The following is a 22,298-nucleotide window of genomic DNA, read 5'->3' as shown; positions in this document are numbered from 1 at the left end:
GCGCTGCGAGCCGGGCGGGCGTCCGAGTCCGCTTGTTGCTCTTTGGGCCCGTTGGACCTGCCGCCGCCCGGGGTCTCGGGCCCGCGCGCAGAGGCATGGGCGCCCGCGGGGTTCCAGCCCTCGGGGCTCGGCTCCCGCCGCCATCGGCGCTGCTGCTGCTGCTGCTGCCGGGTAGGAGCTGGGGGACCGGACGCGAGAACCGGGCGCCCGGGGTGGGGACGCGAGGTCCGAAGGGGCGGCGGCCGGGAGCGCAGCGCGCGGGGCGGAGAGGCGGCCCCGGGGGCGCGGAGCCAGTGAGCTTCGCTCCTGCCCGGCGGCGGCGGAGGTGAGGGATGCCCCCCGCCGCCGGGCTCACCGGCGAGTTTCCCTGTGCGCTCGCCCAGAAGCAGGTGTGCGCGGGCTGGGGGCGCGGGCTGGGGGCGCGCGCGTGGAGACCCGCCCGCCCGGATCCTGGAGAGACTGGTTCGCGCCCCGGACCCGCCGGGCGCCAGACTGCCGTCCCCACGGCCTGCCTCCAGCTCACCTCCTTGTTTACCAGTAGGTGGGGAAATTGAGGCAAGATATGCTTCGAAACTTGTGCAAGGCCACCGGGGGTGCACGGGGATCGTCTCCGAGCTGGAGGCCAAAGCGCCAGCCTGTCCTGGGTGCTCCTCTGCGTCTTTGCGCTCCCTGACCGCCCAGCGCGCCTCCCAAAGCCTGCGGGGTCTCTAAGAAAAGCGAGTCAGGAAGGAGCCGGCCCTGAGCCGTCGCCAGAGGCTCTTGGGGGGCCTGGGAGACCTGGTAGATGCCCAGGGACTGTGTGGGCTTTGGCCCGGTGCTGGCCTGTAACTGTTGGACGAAGACCTTGCACCCGTGCGCGCAGCGCACCTTCCCTGTCCTTTGTGCAGAGACCTGACTGCACAGCAGCCTTGCACTCCCGCGGGCTCCTCCCCGGGCCTCTCCCATGTTCTGGCGGGCCAGGGAGAGGCAAGTCTCATTTCAATACCTGGCCAAGTTGGGGTGGACTTCAGCAGGGAGTCCTCTCATCCCCTCACCAGACGGTGCCCTTATCTGTAAGTGGGAAGTAGCTGACGCCTGATGGGGGAGTAGATGGCGGGGGGAGGGGCTGTGGCTTATGAACAAAGGGTTTCGAGAAAAAAGCCCCTTTGATAAGATGTGAAGAGCTCGCAGGTCATGAGTGCTGTGTGGATGCCAGGCTGGGTATGGCTGGGTGGCCACGCCCTTGCAGGGTCCCAAGTGGGGTGGAGGCGTGTCCCGGTCCTGGGCTGTGTCTCCCACAAGCTAGGAGGCAGGACGCCTGGCTTGGCCGGCCCTGGGTGGCCCTAGCCCTGGGCAGACAGGAGATGGAGGCCTGGTGCCAGCCCAGGCACAGGGCCCTGCCCTGTCTAACCAGGAAGGTGACCCTGTGCCAGCACCCAGCTGAGCACTTCACTCATAACCCTGTGAGGTGGGTGCATTTGTCAACTTTATTTTTACAGATAAAGACAGGCGGTTCAGAGCAGGTAAGCCACTTGCTTCAAGCTCCTACCACTCACAAGTAGTTTGTCAGGATTTGCACCAGATCTACCCTAGTGCAGAGCTGAGGCTCGTGCCCACAGTACTGCTTACTGAATGTGTGTGACCTGGGGGAACCAGTCTCTCCAAGCCTGTAGCTTGGAGGGGTAAGACTAGTCTGAAAGTTTGGAGCTCTGTAGAGTCCCCCTAATGAACGGAAGGGAGGTGGGGAGGGTCCCTAGTGAGGGGAGAAGCAATGCTGCCCCCAGCTTATGACAGGGCTGTTTCCTCAGTGGCCTGCGCCTCCGACGCTGAGTACCGCCTGTTTGAGCGGCTGTTTGAAGATTACAACGAGCTCATCCGACCTGTGGCCAACGTGTCTCACCCGGTCATCATCCAGTTTGAGGTGTCCATGTCTCAGCTGGTGAAAGTGGTGAGTGCCAGAGCCACAAGCTGCAGCCCCGGGGTGCGGGATTGCCAGAACAGCCTTTCCCAGAACCAACCTTGTTTTGTAATTCACGAGTCCGCCTTAATGTTTCTTTCTAGGATGAAGTAAACCAGATCATGGAGACCAACCTGTGGCTCAAGCAAGTAAGCGAGCAGGCACTGCACGCTGCTGCCCCCTGCCGGTCGCTACTTATTTTGCTGTCCCTGACCCAAGAAAGGCCCTGACTTCACTAGTTGGGTTCAAGGTTGGGGTCCACTGATGGCTGGCCTGTCTCTTGCTGGATTTGGGTCCCCTGGAAAGACTGCAGCCTAGAGGGAGAGCCCTTCTCCACAGTCATACAGCAAATGGGGCCTGAATTCCAGGCCTGGCCCCTGCTTCTAGAGTGGTGCCTAAGAATATATGTCCTTCCCTTCCCTTACCAAAGAGTCAACATTCAACTTTGAGCCCAAATTGCCCGTTGTCCATGTTGGTAGGGAAGAAGCAGAGGTTCTGGATTGTTCTGTTCAGATCGAGGCCAAAGAATTCAGCCTCCATGTGACCTCCCCAGGGAGGTTTTGTCCAGATCTAGACAATTATCTCAGCAGCCTAATGGTGACCCACTGACCAGGCTCTCTGCTCATGCAGCCTCCTTCCCGGGAAGCTGGACAGCACAGCGCCGTTCAACTTCCTGAGCACACAATCCTCTGGGCACTTACTACAGCCATATCCCTCTTTCCTTGGGACAGAGCTCCCTGCCTCTGCAGCCAGACACATCTTGGGATCCATGGGGTCATTGTGTCTTCCCCAGAACCCTTCAGAGGTCAACCCTGCTTCACTTGGAGTGGAGGAGGGCTCTGTGTGTGATAAGCATCCTCTGCCTGGGGCTTGGTGAGGAACATGTCTGAGAAAGCTCCTGGAGAGCCTTTGTAGGGGGTAAACAGCAGGTGTGAAGGCATGGGCCTGGCGCTGGCATCAGAACGGGAAAAGAACAATGGCCCTTGTTTGACCAGGGAGCTGGGCTCGCCAGCCATCATGGGGCAGTGACTCCCATGGAGCCAGGAGGTACCGCCACGCTTAGTCAGAGCCAGCTCCCCCACTGCCACCCACTTGGGAAAACGGGTGAGTGTGGCATGCAGCTCAGTGAAAGCAAGACGGGGAGTTGGCACAGTGGGTGCTGGCAGCAGAATTCACGTCAGGTCCTTTTGCTGCCACTTCCCTCTAGATCTGGAATGATTACAAGCTGAAGTGGAACCCCTCTGACTACGATGGGGCTGAGTTCATGCGTGTCCCTGCGCAGAAGATCTGGAAGCCGGACATTGTGCTCTATAACAAGTAAGATGCCAGGTGCTGCAGCCTCGACTGTGGGGCCTGATCTGCCCACTGGTGATGACCTTCCTCAGACCTTTTCCAAGAGGTCTTCATTTGTGAATTCATTCTGCGGCTAGTAATTGCACATCTATTGTAAATCAGGAGCTGGAGCTAGAGGGACACACAGCGCAGATAACTCCGCTGCCTCTCGGCGTCTAGCACACCCCAGGAAAGACAGGCACGAGTCCTAACGTTCCCGCGTGCAGTCACTGACTGGAGGAAGGACAACACTGGGCAGAGAGGCCATCTGTTACCAAGGCCTTCACCACAGCTCTGCCTGAGGTCCTACGCAGGCCCGATGATGTTAGAACAGGAGGTTTTGTTTTTCATATGATGAATTGTCCCTGCTCCCCGCCTCCCCGATCCTGTACATGTGCTTAGTGTCCCTGCTGACCCCTTGCACACACCTCTTTGGAAGGAAGAACTTCCAAAGGTTCTTCCTCTGCCAGTCAGACCCTGCCCATTAGAGCAACTCTAAGACCTGCCCATCCTACCTAAGCTTGAAGCTGCCACTTTTCATGTTTAAGCTCTTTTATTAGGCAAACATGCATTTCAGTGGATATTTTACAGTATGAACTAGTTTGTCCTTCAGGTATTAAAAATTCCCATTTTTCAACCTGTGCTTTCTCTCATTTCAATCATTAAGCATTTTTTAGCAAAACATTTCATATGGAATTAGGCTACTCTGATTTTAATGAGTAAGAGCATTCTGTGTTTAGGTTTTATGTATAGTAGGTGAAACTAATATGTTCAGGATTAGAACTAGAGAAGATATGTTATCTGCTGAATCTGAATTTCTGGTCACTGGCAAGCAGAGAGGTCTTTAACCACTCCAAAGACAGTCTGTGTTTTATTTGCCATTTCCCAAGGAAGTAAACATTCATAAAGATATTTCTTTCATACAATTCTTATTTGTAAATTGGTCTTTAAAGAACTGGGACACAGGTAAACCCACCTGCTTTATAGAATGTGTGTTGTTCTAGAAGTATCCTGTCCCAAAGACTCATAGAGAACTGTGCAGGGTGTTGAGAAGTTTTGTTAAATTAGAATTAAGAAACGGAGCAAAATTTATAATCTTATGATTGGAATGTCATAGCTGTTTTATAGCTATAATCTTGGGTGAACAGCTGGACTATTTTTGGATGTGTGATTTTTAACAAAATTGAGAGACAGTGAAAAGCTTTCAGTTGTGTGTGGAGAGGAGCACATATCATACATAAGGAATTTCCTTGGAATCTGAAGCTGAAAATATCAATAACATTTACAGAAAATCATCTAATTTCTCTAAGTTAGAACTTCAGTTTCTCAAAACTTCAGTTTGGTCCTCTGTTAAGGGTTTTCTTCATTTCAGCAGGCTAGAAACACCTTTCACCTTCTTATGCCAAAGTTTCCTCTATGATTCTTTGTTTTCTGTAGTTCATCTACTAATAAAATTCTCAGAAAATGCTCATGGATGGCATATATCATGAGTTTTTACAAGTTCATAACTCATTGTATCCTATTAATACTTTCATGTCACTTATTTGTGGCTCATATTCTCCTTCCACGAAAATCTTAAAAATACTGACTGTTCTGGTATCAAGTATGGCTGTCAAAAATCTTATGCCAATCTAATTTTCTTTTTCTTGTAAAATGGGGTGACATTTGGGAGAAAAAGGAGACATTATTATTAAGTGTGCTGAGACCACAGGAGTAAGCCAAGACTGTCCAGGGCTCATTGGGATGAATAATTATAAATGGCTTGTTCTTCTTGCTTAGGTAACCAAAAGGTATTTTCCCTTTGTCTCAAGAATTTGGCTGTTTTTCTTCATATTGTGTACATAATAAATCTTTTTTTACTCCAGGAAAGTTTTATTTCTGTATAGTTTTTAAGATTTTTCTGTTCCATTGCTTTGATTTTCTCTCTAGGAATTCCACTTTTACATATGTTGGAACATCTTTACCTCTATCCTCTCTATATTATTTTCTCTCAAATTCTTTTTCTTTATTTCTGTTTGAGTTAAAAAAATTTTATTTCTTTTTTTACTTTTCATTTCCATGCCTATGCTTTCCATGGTGTCTTCTTGTCCTTATGTTTCTTCTAGTTTAGTTCTTATTTCTAAAATGATTCTTTTTCCACCCTAGTTCTTTCCTGCATTCTGTCAGTTCTTTATACAGCCTCCTATTGTGCAACAAACTTGTTTCTTACATTTCTATTTCTGGTTTATGCCAACCTTCCACAGTTTCTAAAGATTTAATTAGTTTCTTTCAGCTCAATTAGTAATATCAGATTTTCAGTTTGCTCTGTGTCTGCATTTCTGGTGTGCAATTATCTGCTTGTGTGCTACTCAGTTATTTGTTTTTATAATTTTCTTATAACTTGTTTATATGCTGTTCAATCCAATCCTTTTCTGTTGTTCTTGCTTATATAGGTGGTCTTTGTTGAGCTTTTAGGACAAGTTCCCAGAAGGGATGCAAGTCAAGGCAGGTCTCTTGTCTTACCTGTTTGAGTTCCTTGCTCATATAGTGAACTTGGAGCATTAAAAGGCTGCCCCTCCATGCAGCCACATGCACAGTCTCTTCTCACCCCCCACCATCCTTATTCCCTTTTCCAAGTTATTCTGGGAGTTTGGAAAGGTATTTCTGAGGTCCTTCAGCACCCACACAGTCCTGATAGACTCTCTGCTGGCGTTCAATGTGCTCCCACCTTGTGTTCTGTTCTCTCCACAAATTAGAAGCTGCGGAGTCTTATTTGATTCACTTTCCACTCACTGAGGATGCAGTGATCTCCACTGCCTGGAAATGACAGGCACTTCTCTGGACAAGGCCACTGAGGTGTGCAGGCAGCCTCCCTCCCAGGTGTAAGACTCAGCAGGATACTGAGTTGGTCATCAGCAGTCTCCTGTTGAGCAGAGCAATTTACAGATTCCAATAAGATGATTCTAAGAAAAATGTACATATCTGTATAAAAGAAAATCAGATTGTACATAGCCAAAAAGGAAGGGAAAAGAAACTTGGGGCAAAATAGGGAAAGCTTGGGAAACAGAAGGCAAAAGAACCTGTTATGCTGGATTTGAAACATAAGGAATCAGAAAATATGATTATTCATTCTAAAACAGTGCTGGGAGTCATGGGGAATGTGGTGAGTGGCAGAACAAGATCCAGGGCCTCCCTGGTGGCGCAGCGGTTGAATGCTGGGTTGCGAAGCTGCCCGCAGCCTCTGCAGTGCCAGTTCGATCCCTGGCTGCTCCCTGGCCACTGGAGGAGGGTCCCACATGGCACGCAGACCTCTCCTGCCGTGTCTGCTGCTCCCCTCAGCAGTGTACTTCGGTCCTTCTGCCTGCTCTGCTCCCCGCTCTGGTGAATTCTCTCACCCTCCCGTGCTTCTGACTGTACCCAGTGCTTGTGTAAATAAATAAATTAAATAATAAATAAATAAATAAATAATCTTAAAAAAAAAAAAAAAGAACAGGATCCAGATATCAGGTCTGGCAATAGCCCACCTAACAGGGCTCAGTTTCCTGGGCATGAGGGAACAGGGTGATCTCTGCAGCCCCTTCACTCCACAGTCTGGCTTCACACACATTGGCTTCCCAGTGGAAACTTAATGAAGAGACCTTAGAAGACCAAACCATAGGCACAGCAAGTGGCAATATTGCCAAAGATCCCCTAAACACCTGCCTCTGAGATGACAACTTTCATCAGTTTCTCACATTTTTTAAAGAGGAAAAAAAATCTCTTCCTGGCATTTGGAAGGACTCAATAAATACTGAGTGCATGTAGAACAAACCAATGATATACGTGGTGGGATGTGGGGGTGATGTGTATGTCTAATTGATGAGAGGGAGGTTCTAGGCCTCATTGTCCCTATTGGAAATAGGGTGGTGAACTGGGTAAACTTTATGGCACTTTGAGCTCATATTCTGCAGTTTTACAATCATTACTTGGCATCTACCTGCTGGGGACTTGAGAGGCTGCATAAGACGACCATGTGGTGATAACTGTGTGTTGTCACACCTCCTCTTGTCTTCACAGTGCAGTTGGGGACTTCCAGGTGGATGACAAGACCAAAGCTTTACTCAAGTATACAGGGGAAGTGACGTGGATTCCTCCAGCCATTTTTAAGAGCTCATGCAAAATCGATGTAACCTATTTCCCATTTGATTATCAAAACTGCACCATGAAGTTTGGTTCCTGGTCCTATGACAAGGCAAAAATTGACCTGGTTATGATAGGCTCTTCCATGAACCTCAAGGATTACTGGGAGAGTGGCGAGTGGGCCATCATCAAAGCCCCGGGCTACAAACACGACATCAAATACAACTGCTGTGAGGAGATCTACACCGACATCACATACTCACTGTACATCCGGCGCCTGCCCTTGTTCTACACCATCAACCTCATCATCCCCTGCCTGCTCATCTCCTTCCTGACCGTGCTGGTTTTCTACTTGCCCTCAGACTGTGGGGAGAAAGTGACCCTCTGCATCTCAGTTCTCCTCTCCCTGACTGTGTTTCTCCTGGTGATCACTGAGACCATCCCATCCACCTCACTAGTGATTCCCCTCATCGGTGAGTACCTCCTGTTCACCATGATTTTTGTAACCTTGTCCATTGTCATCACTGTCTTTGTACTCAACGTGCATTACCGAACTCCGACCACACACACGATGCCCACGTGGGTGAAGACTGTGTTCCTAAGCTTGCTTCCCAGGGTGATGTTCATGACCAGGCCAGCCAACGAGGGCTGTACTCAAAAGCCAAAATCCTGCTACAGCTCTGAGCTCTCAAATCTGAATTGCTTTAGCCGCACAGAGACCAAAGCCTGCAAGGCCGGCTATCCGTGCCAGGATGGGATGTGTGGCTACTGCCACCACCACAGAATAAAAATCTCAAATTTCAGTGCCAATCTCACAAGAAGCTCCAGTTCAGAATCTGTGGATGCTGCTGTGCTGTCTCTCTCTGTTTTGTCACCGGAAATCAAAGAAGCTATCCAGAGTGTCAAGTATATTGCTGAAAACATGAAAGCACAAGATGAAGCCAAAGAGGTAAGGATATGTTTATTATTAAGTCATTCATTCATTCATTCAACAAACATTTGTTGGTTTCCTGTGGGAAAAGGCATTAGGGTGGGAGTTAAGGAACTAAATTCTGTCACCATTAATCTGTGTTCAGGTCATTTCCTCCACTTACCAATCATGTGTCCTTGGATATGTTGCCTGACCTCTCTGAGTCTCTATTCTCATCTGTAAAATGGGATGATAAAGCTTATGAGGATCTAGTGCCCAGAAATTAGCCACTGGGCTGACAACAGGCTGGGCTGGTTAGAACTCTGACGTCAAGAAGGAGTGAATTAGGAGGTAGGCAAGGAAAGGACAGAAGCCAGATGCTCTCCAATTAGTAATGATCAGCTGAGCTTACATTTAAAATTTTACTAATTGTTTTCTTTCCCATTTAGCTATTATTTACAAAACCACATGCCTCTTAAGTGTACAGCTCATTTATATTATGTATACTGTGCACACCCATGTAACCACGACCCAGGTAAAGACAAAGAGCAATTCCAGTGTCCCAGAAAGTTCCCTCGTTCTCCCTCCCTGTCCGTATCTCCCTCCCCACACTGATCCTGATTCTTTTACATTGACTAGTTTTACCAGTTCTTGAACTTCAAATAAATGGAATCCTGTAGTACAAACTCTTTCATGTCTGACTTCCTTTGTTCAGCAAAATGTCTTTGAGGTTCATCCTCTTGTTTGTTTCTGTTGATGTGTAACATTCTGCATCTTCTGTTTGTTTATTCTGCAGTTGTTGGACATTTGGTGATTTCCAGTTTGGGCCACTGTGAATAAAGCTACTATAAACATTTTTTTCCAGGTCTTTTGGCGAACATATGCACTCATTTCTCTTGGATGTATACCTAGGATTAGAATTTCTGGGTCACTGGATAGAACGTGTGTTTAACTTTAGTGAATACTGTAAGGTTTTCAAAGTGTTTGAATTAATTGCTGCTCCCCTTGCAATGTCTGAGAATTCCAGGGCAGCTGTCCTGGCTAACACATATGAAGAGGAATCTTGTTGCTGTTTTAATTAGCATTTCCCTGTTGAGTAATGATTAGGGTTCTTTTTCATACGCTTTTTGGCCATTTGGATATTTTCTTTCTTTTTTTTTCTTAAACTAACAATTCTAAAGATTTATTTATTTATTTATTTATACAAGCACTGGGTACAGTCAGAAGCGCGGGAGGGTGAGAGAATTCACCAGAGCCAGAGCGGGGAGCAGAGCAGGCAGAAGGACTGAAGTACACTGCTGAGGGGAGCAGCGGGCGGGCGGGGCAGGAGAGGTCTGCGCACCATGTGGGACCCGCTTCCAGCTGCCGGGGAGCAGCAGGGGATCGAACTGGCGCTGCAGAGGCCCTGCGCAGCTTCACAGCCCAGCGCTCAACCGCTGCGCCACCGGGGAGGCCCCTGGATATTTTCTTTTGTCAATTAAATATTTAAATTCTTTTGCCCGTTTCTCAAGTGCATAAAATATTACCTCCAAAAATCTTGCTTTAAAAGTAATGTCAAGTATTAAAAACAGGGAAGTTTCATACTCACTTCTGGCTGCTCTTGAGCCTATATTTACTCTCAAGTTAATAGAATCATGTGCAGTAATTTTATAAGAAGCTCTGCTTTAGAATTAATTGGCCCAGCCGTAAGTTGATTTTTAGCAAAGAGTTAATTACTAGATAACGTCAGCTCCTGATTCACTCAAGACAATTACTGTTGATGGCGAATGTCTGGAGCCTCTTTTCAGCTGTGAATGGCATATTATATAAAATAGGACAGAAGACAGCTCCTCAGCCCCGCTGGTCTGAGCATGCCTTGCAACCCTCAAAAAGCTAAATCTCCACTGACCTCAGTAATTTAACCAAAAAAAATCAGTTACTCCTTTAAATTTGGTTCAATTTAAGTTCAGCTGAAATAAATGATCAGTGAAAATCTGTTGTTCAACACGAGAATGCAGACATTCTTGACCTTTTTTATCCAATTTTAAATTAATAATTTCTTTGAAGTTAGCAGTAATTTACTAAATATGGAAATCTAAGTACCCAAAATCTAGCCTAGTCTAGTAGAAATGATCTTTATTCCAAAAATTTTCCACTCAGAACCACAGTGTTAAGAGTTTCACAAGGATAAAACAGACAAAAAAGGTACTCAAAGGGAATTCACAAACTGAAATGCCAGGAAGATGAATTAGTGAAATAACCACAAGGTGGCAATCGGGAGCCATGGGGTCTGTGACAAATGCAGAGCCCGTGGTTCATCTCCGTGAGCACCCATTGCTCACTTCTGGTCACCTGTTACCACAGAAACATGGTCATTTAGTACTAGATCCTGCCGTTTTTCTAATGAAAGCAGGCCAGGCTAACAGATTGCACCATTTTTTTAAACAGGAGCCAACTTAGTGCTCTGAGGAGAGTCAAACTGTCTGAGGGATTCTTTCTTTCCCTCTTACTGTGTAACTGACAATCTGCTTTTCACAGAGTTTTCCAGACATATGTTCATCCCCTAAATCTCTGGCTCCTGCTTAGCTGGTTTGAAGTGCCCTTGGCTCCTAGGAACCTAGGCTGACTCTCTAGTCTAGCATGGCTCCCAGAGCTATCTCCTGAGGGCACCTGAGCCTGTGAGTGACTGTCCTGGGTCTGAAAGATACCAGAATGTCATGGTGGCCAGCCTGCCTCAACTGTCCTGTTTTTCAAGTTGTTCATGTTGGTAACCCCCATTTGCTCACACCTGGTCTAATGAGTAAGGAAATTACTTGGTATCAGTACTCTAAGTGTTAACAGGACAACCCCGATATGAAACGGGTTGCCTGACTGTGGGTCTTCACCCAGGCCCTTAAAAGGGACTTATTAATGCTAAACTGCATGTGCACACAAAAGGTTACTAAAATGTTTATTTACAAGGGAAGGGGAAATGAAGAAATGAATAACTCAGGGGGAAAAAGAGGGAGATAAATTCGTAAATGCATCCTACCCATTCTGCTGACCTGGAATCCCAATGACCCAGTGAGCTGGCAAAAAGCCAAGTGCCATGTGGCCAAGAGGCTGACCCGCAGCCACATGACTGGTTATATATTCAAACAAAGAACATGGCCTCTTAACTCTGCCCTCAGGTCCTCGTGACACTCCCTTTGGGGATCATGGGATTTGTAGTTCCCAGTGTCTTGATGGTATGGGGGTGGAGTCCACAAAGTCTATATGGCGTTTGCTAAGGACATCCTTTCCCCCTAACATAAGTTCAGAGTTAGGGTTGAGATTGGGTTACCAATCTGTCCAGTGTTTCCAACACCATTTATTGAAAAAAGTGTCCTTTCTCCATTGTATATTCTTAGCTTCTTTGTCATAATTAATTGACCATGTCTGTATGGGTTTATTTCTGTGCTCTCCATCCCATCCCATTGATCTTTATGTCTGTTTTATGCCAATATCATACTGATCTGATTACTACAGCTTTGTAATATGCTTTGTATTCAGGCCACATGATGCATTTTCTCTAGCTTTTTCTTCTTTCTCAAGATTTTTTTGGTTATTGGGGTTTTTTTTTGTGACTTCATGTAAACTTCTGGGTTGTTTGATTTATATCTGTGAAAAATGACATTGGCATTTTGCTAGGGATAGCATTAAGTCTATAGATTGTTTTGGGTACTGGGACATTTTAACAGTATGAATTATTCCAGCCTGTGGAAGTTTTCAGTGTACAGGTCTTTTTGCCTCCTTGGTTGCACTTATTTAAGGTATTTTATTCTTCTTGATGCAGTTGTAAATGGGATTGTTTTAATTTCTCTTTCCTGTGGTTCATTAATATACAGAAGTGCAACAAATTTTACATATTGATTTTGTATCTTTTGCTGAATTTGTCTGTTGGTTCTAAGTTTTTTTCTTGGTGGCATTTGTTTCTGTGGAGTTTGTTCTTTCCAGATATGTGTGTGTGTATGAAGTAGGTCATCTGCAAGTAGTGACAGTTTCACTTTTTTTCCAATTTACACATCTGTTATTTCTTTTTCTTGCATAAGGCTATGACTAGGATTTCAAGTATTAACTTGAGCAAAAGCAACCTAAGTAGGCACCCTTGATCTTAGAGAAAAGATGAAATCTTTCCACTGTTAAGTATGATGTTATCTGTGGACTTGTCCTATATGGCCTTTATTAAATTGAGGTGTGTTTCCTCTATTCCTACTTTATTGTGTTAAATGAATGTTGAATTTTGTCAAATGCTTTTCCTACATCTATGGAGATGATCATTGAGATGATTTTTATTCTTCATTTTGTTAATGTGGTATTCACATTGACAGTTTGTATATGCTTAGCTATCCTTGCATGCCTAGACTAAAGTCCACTTGATCATGGTATCCTTTTACAGTGCCATTGAATTCATTTTGTTTTGGGGCAAGCCTAATAGACTTAAAATATATTGTGCCCTCCGTTTTCTCCCCGGTGGCGCAGCGGTTGAGCGCTGGGTTGCGAAGCTGCCCGCGCCCGAGGAGCCGGTTCGATCCCCGGCTGCTCCCCGGCCACCGGAGGAGGGTCCCACATGGCGCGCAGACCTCTCCTGCCGCCCGCTGCTCCCCTCAGCAGTGTACTTCGGTCCTTCTGCCTGCTCTGCTCCCCGCTCTGGCTCTGGTGAATTCTCTCACCCTCCCGTGCTTCTGACTGTACCCAGTGCATGTATAAAACAAACAAACAAACAAATAAATAAATAAAGCATGCCTCTATTAAAAAAAAAATAAATAAATAAATAAAATAAAATATATTGTGCCCTCCGTTTTATGTAAGTTTAGCTGTATACAAAATTCTAAGGTTAAAGTTCTTTTCCTTAAATACTTGGAAAATATTACTCCCATGACTTTTTTGCATCAGTGTCAATTTTGAAGTTTTAAGTTTAAGCTGGGTATCGTTCCTTTGTGAGTATTTGATTTTATCTAGAAGCTATCCTGTAAGGGCAGGAACCGGCACAGTGCAGGTTTTCTGATCCCATGCAGACCGGGTAAAGGAGGAGTCAGAGTCCTTAGTGGGTTTTTGCAGGTCTTTTATTTGGGGTTCACCAGGCATATGACAGGCAGGGGTGCTGGTTGGGGGGCTGGGAGACCTCCCAGCCCCCAGCAAATCTTCACTCTATCTGGGCTCTCTGGCGTTCTCTGCTTCTGCTTCGGCTTCTCCTTCAGGTTCTGCTGCTGCTGCTGCTGCTGCTGGCGTCCCCGTGACGCCGCCCTTAAAAGCACGGTCTTAGCTCAGCTGAATCCCATCCACCTAGGCCCACACCCTACTCCAGGTGCCCGCCATCAGGCATGCATTCAGGACAAGGATCCATCATCTATCCTGATGGCGGAAGGGCAGAAAAGCCTGATATTTTCTTTACCCTACATATCCTAACTCTCTATTTGTAGAAACATCTGATACCATCAAACACTAAATGTCCGGTGTGTGTCTAAGCTATCTGACTTTTTTTGTTGTTGTTGACAGTTGGGGAAATTTGACTATGGAATGGATGTTGCATCCAAGAAACTACTTTTGATTTTTAAATGTGTGATAATGGCATGGTAGTTATATAAGAATCTGTCTATATTTCTTTTTAAAATTTCCTCCCTACCACCACCTCTTATATCTCCTTTTTCGGTACAGAGCATTTTTACCCCAGGGTGCTTGCTCCTGTTGTTAAGATCCTTAAATTTTTTTTTTTTTTTTTTTAAAGATTTATTTATTTATTTATTATTTATTCATACAAGCACTGGGTACAGTCAGAAGTGCAGGAGGGTGAGAGAATTCACCAGAGCCAGAGCGGGGAGCAGAGCAGGCAGAAGGACCGAAGCACACTGCTGAGGGGAGCAGCGGGCGGCAGGAGAGGTCTGCGCGCCATGCGGGACCCTCCTCCGGTGGCCGGGGAGCAGCCGGGGATCGAACCGGCACTGCAGAGGCTGCGGGCAGCTTCACAACCCAGCGCTCAACCGCTGCGCCACCGGGGAGGCCCCAAGATCCTTAAATTTTTGGTTAGTGAAAGCATTCCAGCATTGGTTCAGGTTTGCCCTCTACCCCTCCCCCACAAGTTAGGTTAAGCAGGTGTTTCGAATATCGTAGCTTCAGGCTGCAAAAATACCTTTTCTAGAAGGAGACACAAGTGATCTAACCTGGTTTTCTCTGCTGATTCAAGCCCCAGCTGTGCCCTACTGGAAGCACAGGCTCAAACCAGTCATCATTACTCCATGCCCTGCTCCTCTAGTTCTCCAATAGTGCAACCTCTGTCCTGCATCCAACTCTGTGCACCCCCTTAAGCAACACAGTACCAGGTGTAGTGGCAGGATGGGCCAGAGCAGGATCTCTATGACTGGAGCAGATGGGTAACAGAGAGTCCTGGAGCCCTCAGTGGCTTTTCAGGATTTTATTGATCTTTTACCAGGTACACGGCAGGCAGGGGTGCTGGGGGGGTGGGGGGGAGGCTGGCAGGCCTCCCAGCCCCAGGCGAGTCTTCATTCTTCCTGGGCTCTCCGACACTCATGGCCTTTGCTTCTCTGCTCCTTTCACTCTCCGCTGGCATCCCGGTGACGCCGCTCTTATAAGCCCAGTCTCTCAGCCCAGGTGTACCCACCTACACATGCCCACACCCCACTCCAGGTGCCCGCCATCAGGCATGCATTCAGGACCGCAGAATTCATCATTAATCCTAACGGCGGGAGGGCAGAAAAGCCCGATACTTTACTTACCCTACACAGGTCTCCAGAGTCCTCACTGTGGGTATGTGCCCTTGTAGTAGGGCAACCAGTTGCAGGGCAGGCCAGGTTCCTTGTTGATTTGGGCAAATGAAAAAAGAAATTTTGGAACCCTCTGTAGATTTGACAGCTCTTTAATGCTGAAGCAGGGGACCAGATACAGTTAGAACAGCAAGCAGAGAGGTAGGGAGTTAGGGAGGCAAGGAGGCTGGGAGGCAGGCAGCAGCCAAGCCTCTGAGCTCCCTCCTTCCTTGATCTTCATATTCCCTCGGACTTCTTTTCTCTCTCTCTTTAATCTCATAATGATTGCATCTTAGCTCAGGTATCCATGCTCACACTCCTTGCCCTGGGCATCTGTACTTATAAGTACAGGTGCCCCGTGCTCACACTCCCAAGCACCTTTTGCAATAACATGTTATCAATGTGGGCAACATAACCTAAGAGAAAACAGGCCACAGGTGGCGGCTGTCAAGGCTAAAGGCGGGAAGGCAAAAAAAGGGCCTAATTAACTCCATTTTCCTTACAGCCCCTGATTCAACAACCATAGGGGCTCCATTTGCCAGGCACCCTCCCCTCCTGTGGGTGGTGATACCCCAGTACCACTGCAAACACAGTTCAATTAAAGACAGTTTTTCTTTTTTTTCTTTTATATAGTTTGTACATCATTTTTCGTATTTGTACAATGTCTGCATTTTCGTCTTGGTTATAGTCCCCGTACAATTCCCACCCACCTTGTTTTGATCCTAATCCCTTCTCGCCACCCTTTCCGACCCCGTACTGTGTTTCTGGTTTATAGTTGCTTGTTGATTTTGATTTTTACTTTATTATAATTAGTCCTTTTCCTGATCCCTTATTTGGGTTTTCTAAATTCCTGCTATGAGTGAGACCTTCCGGTATTTTTCTTTTTCTTTCTGGCTTATTTAACTGAGCATGATCCCTTCCAGCTCTATCCATGTTGCTGCAAATGACAAGAGTTTATCTTTTTTGATTGCTGAGTAATATTCCACTGTGTACATGTACCACATCTTCTTGATCCAGTCATCTATTTGGGTTGTTTCCATAGCTTAGCTATTATAAACAGTGCTGCTATAAACATAGGGGTGCAGGTGCCCTTTTGAATTAACGATTCTGTGTCCTTTGGTTAAATACCTAGGAGTGGAATTGCTGGATCATATGGATGCTCCATCTTTAGCAGGTTGAGGAACCTCCACACAGTTTTCCAATTACAGTTTTTCATTTATAGTTACCGGACCATTGCTCCTGACACATGCTGTAGTCATCCTGTTATGTTTCAGGGGTCATTGACTGTTCTGCTGCAGTTCACTTGAGTAAATGGACCAGGATGGCATATTCCCTATGCTGTCATCTTTCCAGAGTCCCTGTGTACATGCCTGTGCACCATTTTATTCTGAGATTTTTCATCTTTAATTCTAAGGGAATCAGTTATTTCTGTGAAGATTTCTTCCTCACCTCCCCCAAGCTCCTGTTGCACAGACCTGGACACATCTGCTTCTGGTCTCTATATCTCTTAGCTTTTCTTTTACAGTTCCCACATCATTCCTTCTGCCAACCCCCTGGAAGAGTTCCTCATTCTCATCTGCCACCTGCCTGTTTTCTTTTCTGGGCTGTATCAACCCCTGCCAGCTATCACATCCCTTGAGTTCTTCTTTGCAACTTGTCTATTTTCACACTGTATTTCCTCTTTGCTCTTTCAAAACTGCTTGTTTCCAGTATTGTGTCATCTCTGAGGAGATCATGTTTAAGTCCTTCACCAATCAGCTCCATGAATTATCTTTGAATGAACAGCTCAGTTGATGTATTTGGGACCTGCTAGCTCACATTTTCTGAGGGTGTCAGCCATGCTTGCTGACTTGTTTTGGGGAGGGAGCCACCCAGGCTCCACCAGGCAGGGGACTGCCCCAGCAGTGTGGGCTAGGTTGCTCTTTCCAGCTGCTTCCCTTCCACGTGGCGTTATCCCTGGAAGATTTCTCTCCACTCCCAACTGGTCTAATACTTTCCAATTCCCTTTCTCTTGACTGAAATTGCTCCACTTTTGATGGGGAAAGTGGGGGAGGGAAGCCTCTGTCCGTGAGAACCTTCTGTTCTCAACTCTTCCCCTCAGCCAGACTCGGCTTTACTCACAAGTTACCCCACCTGAATCTCCGGGCTGGGGATGGACTAAGAACACACCAAGTGGTAGAGGAGAAAAGAGCACAACTCCAAAGCTCTCCCTGTCCTGCCTTCTACCAAGACCCTCCTCTGACACCCCATGCTACTCTCACCAGGCCTCGCCCACCATTTTACCTACAACTCATCTACCCAAATACTCATCATTAGTTTCAAAGTTTCCAGAGACTGGCCAGTGTCATTATGCCTTAAAGAATGAGTTAGACCTAAAATTAATCATCCAGATCTTCTGGCGGCACTCTCTGGATTCATGTGTAAGACCTCAGTTCTGTCTTTCTTCACCATGTAAATTACTGTCAGAGTGAGATTTATACTAGATGAGGATCATTTTTAAATCATCATTAATATCAGCAGGTGTTGTTCAGTAAGGAGCCAGGCACATTATTTCATTTAATCCTCATTACAGCCCTCTGAGGCAGGTACTGTTCTTATCCCCTTTTACAAATGAGGAAATTGGTGCCAAAAGAGGTCGCATCATTTACCCACATTTTTACAAGAAAGGAAAGAGGTGAGATTACATTTGTCTCCAAATCTGCTTTTCTACCCACATTCCTCCAAGACCCTTGGGAATTTTAGCGGGCAGGAAGTGGGCAGGAATCACAGGGTCTGTCGTATACTTGAAACCCACACCAGAGTCTCAGGAATTCAAATGAAGTACCTCACGGCAAATTTGGCATTATAATTCTCATGTTAGCTCTGACTCAATGTCATCAAGAAATCACATTTACTCAAGCTCATATTGATGAAATAAAATCCTTGTCTCCCAGTCCCTTTTCAATGCACTGCATTAAATTACCAAATCACATGCTGCCCTTTATTATGGGATTATTTCATCAAAACCAGTTGATTCATGGGTTCTCTCTTTTTCAATTCAATTATGGTTTCCTTGCTTTCAGAGTTGTCTAGGGGTATAATTAACATATAATCCTCCTTCCTATTTTAAGCCTGCATTGAAGCTGTATTAGTATACAATTATTCTTGTTCCTTCTTCCACCTTTTATTTTGTTAGCAATTATTTCTTATTTTCAACCTTTTCAATAATGGTACAGTACTTATTGCATGATATTTTGGACATTGTGGAAAGGGGTAGTGGGAAAGAAAATAGTCAGGGGCTTTCTCTGATGTGCTTATTTCATTTTGGAAACAGATGTTAAAAGGAAATTAGTATCTAAAGCTGTATAAGAAAGAGTAATGCTAAATGATGTTGAATTGTACTCATTTTTCTAACAGTGGCCTACATTTTACATCCTCCCACAGATGTGTAAGTCAAAGAAATGGTTACTAACTTTCTGAACTGGAATTCAATTAGGAAATATAGATTATACACACATTGAGAAATTTCTGATTTATGACATTTAACATGACAAATACACTTATTTCTCTAGTGCATAAAGATAAATTTAAGAATGTAGATGCTTTTGACTTGTGACAGGCTTTGGGGCCTTGTTGTGACAGGCTCTGGGGCCAATCCTGCTTGGGTGGACTTTTACCCACGAGGGGACGGGTAACTTTGGGTGGTTGATTTAGGAACTATATTCTTTGCCTTTTGTGTATTATTTCCTGATTGTATTAAAGTTCCTTCCCATTAAAAAACAAAAAGAATGTAGATTTTCTCAGATTACAACAATTAGGGAAAAGAGATGTCTTATTATGGAGATAGAATGTCGTGTCTTTTATTACTTGCAACATTTTTATGAATATTCAATATCAAACTTGTGTTCGCTCTGCTTTTCCTTCATATTTTGTGTTTCCTTTTTTCACGATTTTTTTTTTGTTTGTTTTTCAGATTCAAGACGATTGGAAGTATGTTGCCATGGTTATTGATCGTATTTTTTTGTGGGTTTTCATCCTGGTGTGCATTTTGGGAACAACAGGACTGTTTCTCCAACCCCTAATGGCCAGGGATGATGCATAAGCACTTCACAGTGTGTTTTTCTGAGGGGTACTTGTGTGTGTGTGGAAGGAGGGGGCTGTTTCTTTTAATTATTTTTTTATTGTATTAATTCACTGAGCAAAAAAATGTATCATCCAAACCATTTTTAAGTGCACAATGCAATGGTTTAAATAAGCTTAATTGTTATTTTAACTATCACTACCATCCATTCTCATAACTCTTGTAAATCTTATAAAATTGTATACTCATTAAAGAATAACTATCCATTACTCCTTTCCACCCAGCCATTGGCAACCCTTTTTCTACTTTCTGTCTTTATAATTTTGACTCTATGTACCTCATGTAAGTGGATTTATATGTTTGTTTTTTGTGTTTCATTTAGCACATGTTCAAGGTTCATCCAGGTTGCAGAGTTTTCTTTCTTCTTAAGGCAGAATAATATCCTATTGTATGTCTAGATGACTCTTTGCCAACTATTAATCCTTCAATGAACCCCTGGTTTGCTTTCATGCTTTTAGCTATTGTGAATAATGCTGCTATGAACATGTGTATGCAAATATCTCTTCAAATATCTCTTGCTGTCCATTCTTTTGAGTAAATACCTAGAAATGGAATTTCTGGATTATATGGTAATTGTACTTTTAATTTTTGCTGTTTTCCACAGTGGCTGCACCAATTTACATTCCCACTAACACTGCACAAGAGTTCCCGCTTCTCCATATTCTGGCCAACACTTATTTGTTTTTGTTTTTGTTTTTTTTTTTTTTTTTTTTTTTGATACTAGCTATCTTCATTGTGGTTTTTGATTTATATTGCCCTGATTTTTAGTGATGTTGATCTTTTCATGTACCTGTTAGCCATCTTTGGAAAAATGTCTTTTCAGTTCTCACTACCCTTATCAGATATATGGTTTGCAAATATTTTCTTCCTTTTCATTTTAGAGATGGTTTCCTTTGCTATGTAGAGCTCCTTAGTTAGCTGTAGTCTGACATGTTTTTCTTTGCTTTTGTTGCCTATGTTTTGATGTCATGTCAGAAGCCTCATAACCAAGACTAATGTCAAGAAACTTAACACCTGTTTTCTTCAAGAAGTGATATGACTTCAGGTCTTACAATCAAGTCTTTAATACATTTTAAGTTAATTTTTGTGCTTGGTGTGTAGGGCCCACTTTTATGTGGCCCACATTTTTGCATGTACAGTCCAGTTTTTTCAACACCATTTATTAAGAAACTGTCCTTTCTCCATTATATATTCTTAGCTCTTTGTCATAAATTGACCATATAGTATGGGTATATTTCTGGGCTCTCCATCCCATCCCTTTGATCTATGTGTCTGTTTTAATACCAGTACCATATTGTTTTGATTACTTTGGCTTTGTAATACAGCTTGTATTCAGGCCATATGATACCTCTAGCTTTGTCTTCTTTCTCAAGATTGCTTTGGTTATTGGAGGTCTTTTGTGACTTCATACAAACTTTTGGGTTGTTTTATTTCTGTGCAAAATGCCACTGGTCATTTGATAGAGGTTCCAATAAGTCTGTAGATGTTTTGGCTATTATTGACATTTAACAATTTGAATTCTTCAGTCTATGAGCATGCAATCTCTTTCCATTTATCTGTGTTTTCCGTTTCTCTCATCTATGGCATAGAGTTTTCATTGTACAAGTCTTTCACCTTCTTGATTACATCTGTTCCTAGGTATACACTGCATTGTAAGTATCGTGCACTTTACGTGGAATTGTAAATGAGATTGTTTTCTTAATTTTACTTTCTGATGGTTCATTCTTAGTGTATAAATATGAAACAGGTTTTTGTGTGTTGATTTTGTGTCCAGCAACTTTACTGAATTCATCTATTGATTCCAATTTTTTTTTAATAGAGTCTTTTGGGTTTTCTATATGTATAATATCATGTTATCTACAAGTTTTAGTTCTTTACAAGTTTTAGTTCTTCCTATACAATTAGATGCCTTTAATTTCTTTTTCTTACCTCCTTGTTCTGTTTGGCTAGGGCTTACAAAACTATGTTGCATAAATCAGTAGCAAGACTTGGCATCCTTGTCCTATTCCTGATCTTAAAGCAAACATGAAAGCTTTTTACTGCTGAGTACCATGTTAGCTGTGGGTTTGTCATTACTTGGGGTATCTTTCTTCTGTTCCTACTTTATTCACTGTTTTTATCTTAAATGGGTTTTGAATTTTTTCGTATGCTTTTTTGCATCTATTGAGATGATTGTTTTATTTTCATCCTTCATTTTCTTGATGTGGTGGTTACATTTGTGGTGTTTACATGTTGAGCCATTCTTGCATGCCAGGAATAAAACCCTCTTGGCCATGGTATGTAACTCTTTTAATGTATTCTGGAATTTGTTTTGCAATATTGCTAATAAATTTGTTCAGAATTTTTGCATTTACATTCATCAGGTCTGTAATTTATTTTTTTATGCATGGTGTCATATGGCTTTTGTGTCAGGGTAATGCTGACCTCATATAATGAGCTTGGAAGTTTCCCTCTTGTATTTAGGGAAGAGTTTTAAAAGGATAGATATTAATTCTTCTTTGAATATTAACAGAATTCACCAGTGAAGCCATCTGGTCCTGGACTTTTGTTTGTTGGGAGATTTTTGATTACTGACTCAATCTCCTTGCTAATAATTGGTCTGTTTAGATTTTTCATTTCTTCATGACTCAGTCTTGGCACATTATATGTTTCTAGAAATTTATTCCTTTGAGGTTGTCCAATTGTTATGATATAAATTTTCATAGTAGTCTTTTATGATCTTTTGTATTTCTGTAGTATCAGTTGTGACATCTCCTTTCATTTCTGATTTATTTCAGTCTTCTTTTTCTTGGTGAGTCTAGCTAAAGGTTTGTGAATTTTGTTTTTCCTGCCTTGCCCATTTGTTGAATCAGATTATTTTTGTTGTTGATGAATTAAGGGGTTTCTATATAATGTAAATATTAATCCTTTATCAGATACATGAGTTACATTTTATCCCATTTTGTGGGTTGCCTTTTTATTCTGTTGCTAGTGTCATTAGAGGCACAAACTTAAAAAGCAAAATCATTGAGGTCCATTTTGTCATTTTGGAACCTGTTTCTTTTGTGTCATATCCCAGAAATCACTGTCACACCTGATGTCATGAAGATTTTGTCATTTTATTCTAAGAGTTTTATTGTTCTAGATCTTAAACATCTAGACTCA

General features: G+C 43.9%; 1 protein-coding gene across 2 annotated transcripts; it reads left to right on the top strand.

Annotated features, from left to right (window-relative positions):
- Positions 1–95: 95 nt before the first annotated feature.
- CHRNA3 (cholinergic receptor nicotinic alpha 3 subunit) lies at positions 96–22,270 on the top strand. 2 transcript variants are annotated; one of them, XM_054699619.1, is made up of 6 exons: positions 96–166; positions 1,774–1,927; positions 2,041–2,085; positions 3,144–3,253; positions 7,304–8,315; positions 18,987–22,270. In XM_054699619.1, exons 1-6 carry the CDS (start codon positions 96–98, stop codon positions 19,113–19,115), a joined length of 1,521 nt encoding a protein of 506 aa, XP_054555594.1. In that variant the 3' UTR covers positions 19,116–22,270. The 2 variants fall into 2 exon arrangements, with proteins under 2 accessions (XP_054555594.1, XP_037379075.1); XM_037523178.2 differs by lacking the exon at positions 96–166 and having other exon boundaries at positions 1,750–1,927.
- The last annotated feature ends 28 nt before the right edge of the window (positions 22,271–22,298 follow it).

This window comes from Talpa occidentalis, unplaced genomic scaffold, assembly GCF_014898055.3.
Source record: "Talpa occidentalis isolate TD23 unplaced genomic scaffold, MPIMG_talOcc4v2.1 talOcc4.3, whole genome shotgun sequence".
Taxonomy (NCBI): domain Eukaryota; kingdom Metazoa; phylum Chordata; class Mammalia; order Eulipotyphla; family Talpidae; genus Talpa; species Talpa occidentalis.
This window is presented reverse-complemented; position numbering and strand designations above follow the sequence as displayed.

Coding starts and splice junctions, on each gene's coding strand:
- CHRNA3 (XM_054699619.1), top strand. CDS start 96: ATGGGCGCCCGCGGGGTTCCAGCCCTCGGGGCTCGGCTCCCGCCGCCA. Junction 1,928..2,040: donor TGTCTCAGCTGGTGAAAGTG/GTGAGTGCCAGA, acceptor GTTTCTTTCTAG/GATGAAGTAAACCAGATCAT. Junction 8,316..18,986: donor CACAAGATGAAGCCAAAGAG/GTAAGGATATGT, acceptor TTTGTTTTTCAG/ATTCAAGACGATTGGAAGTA.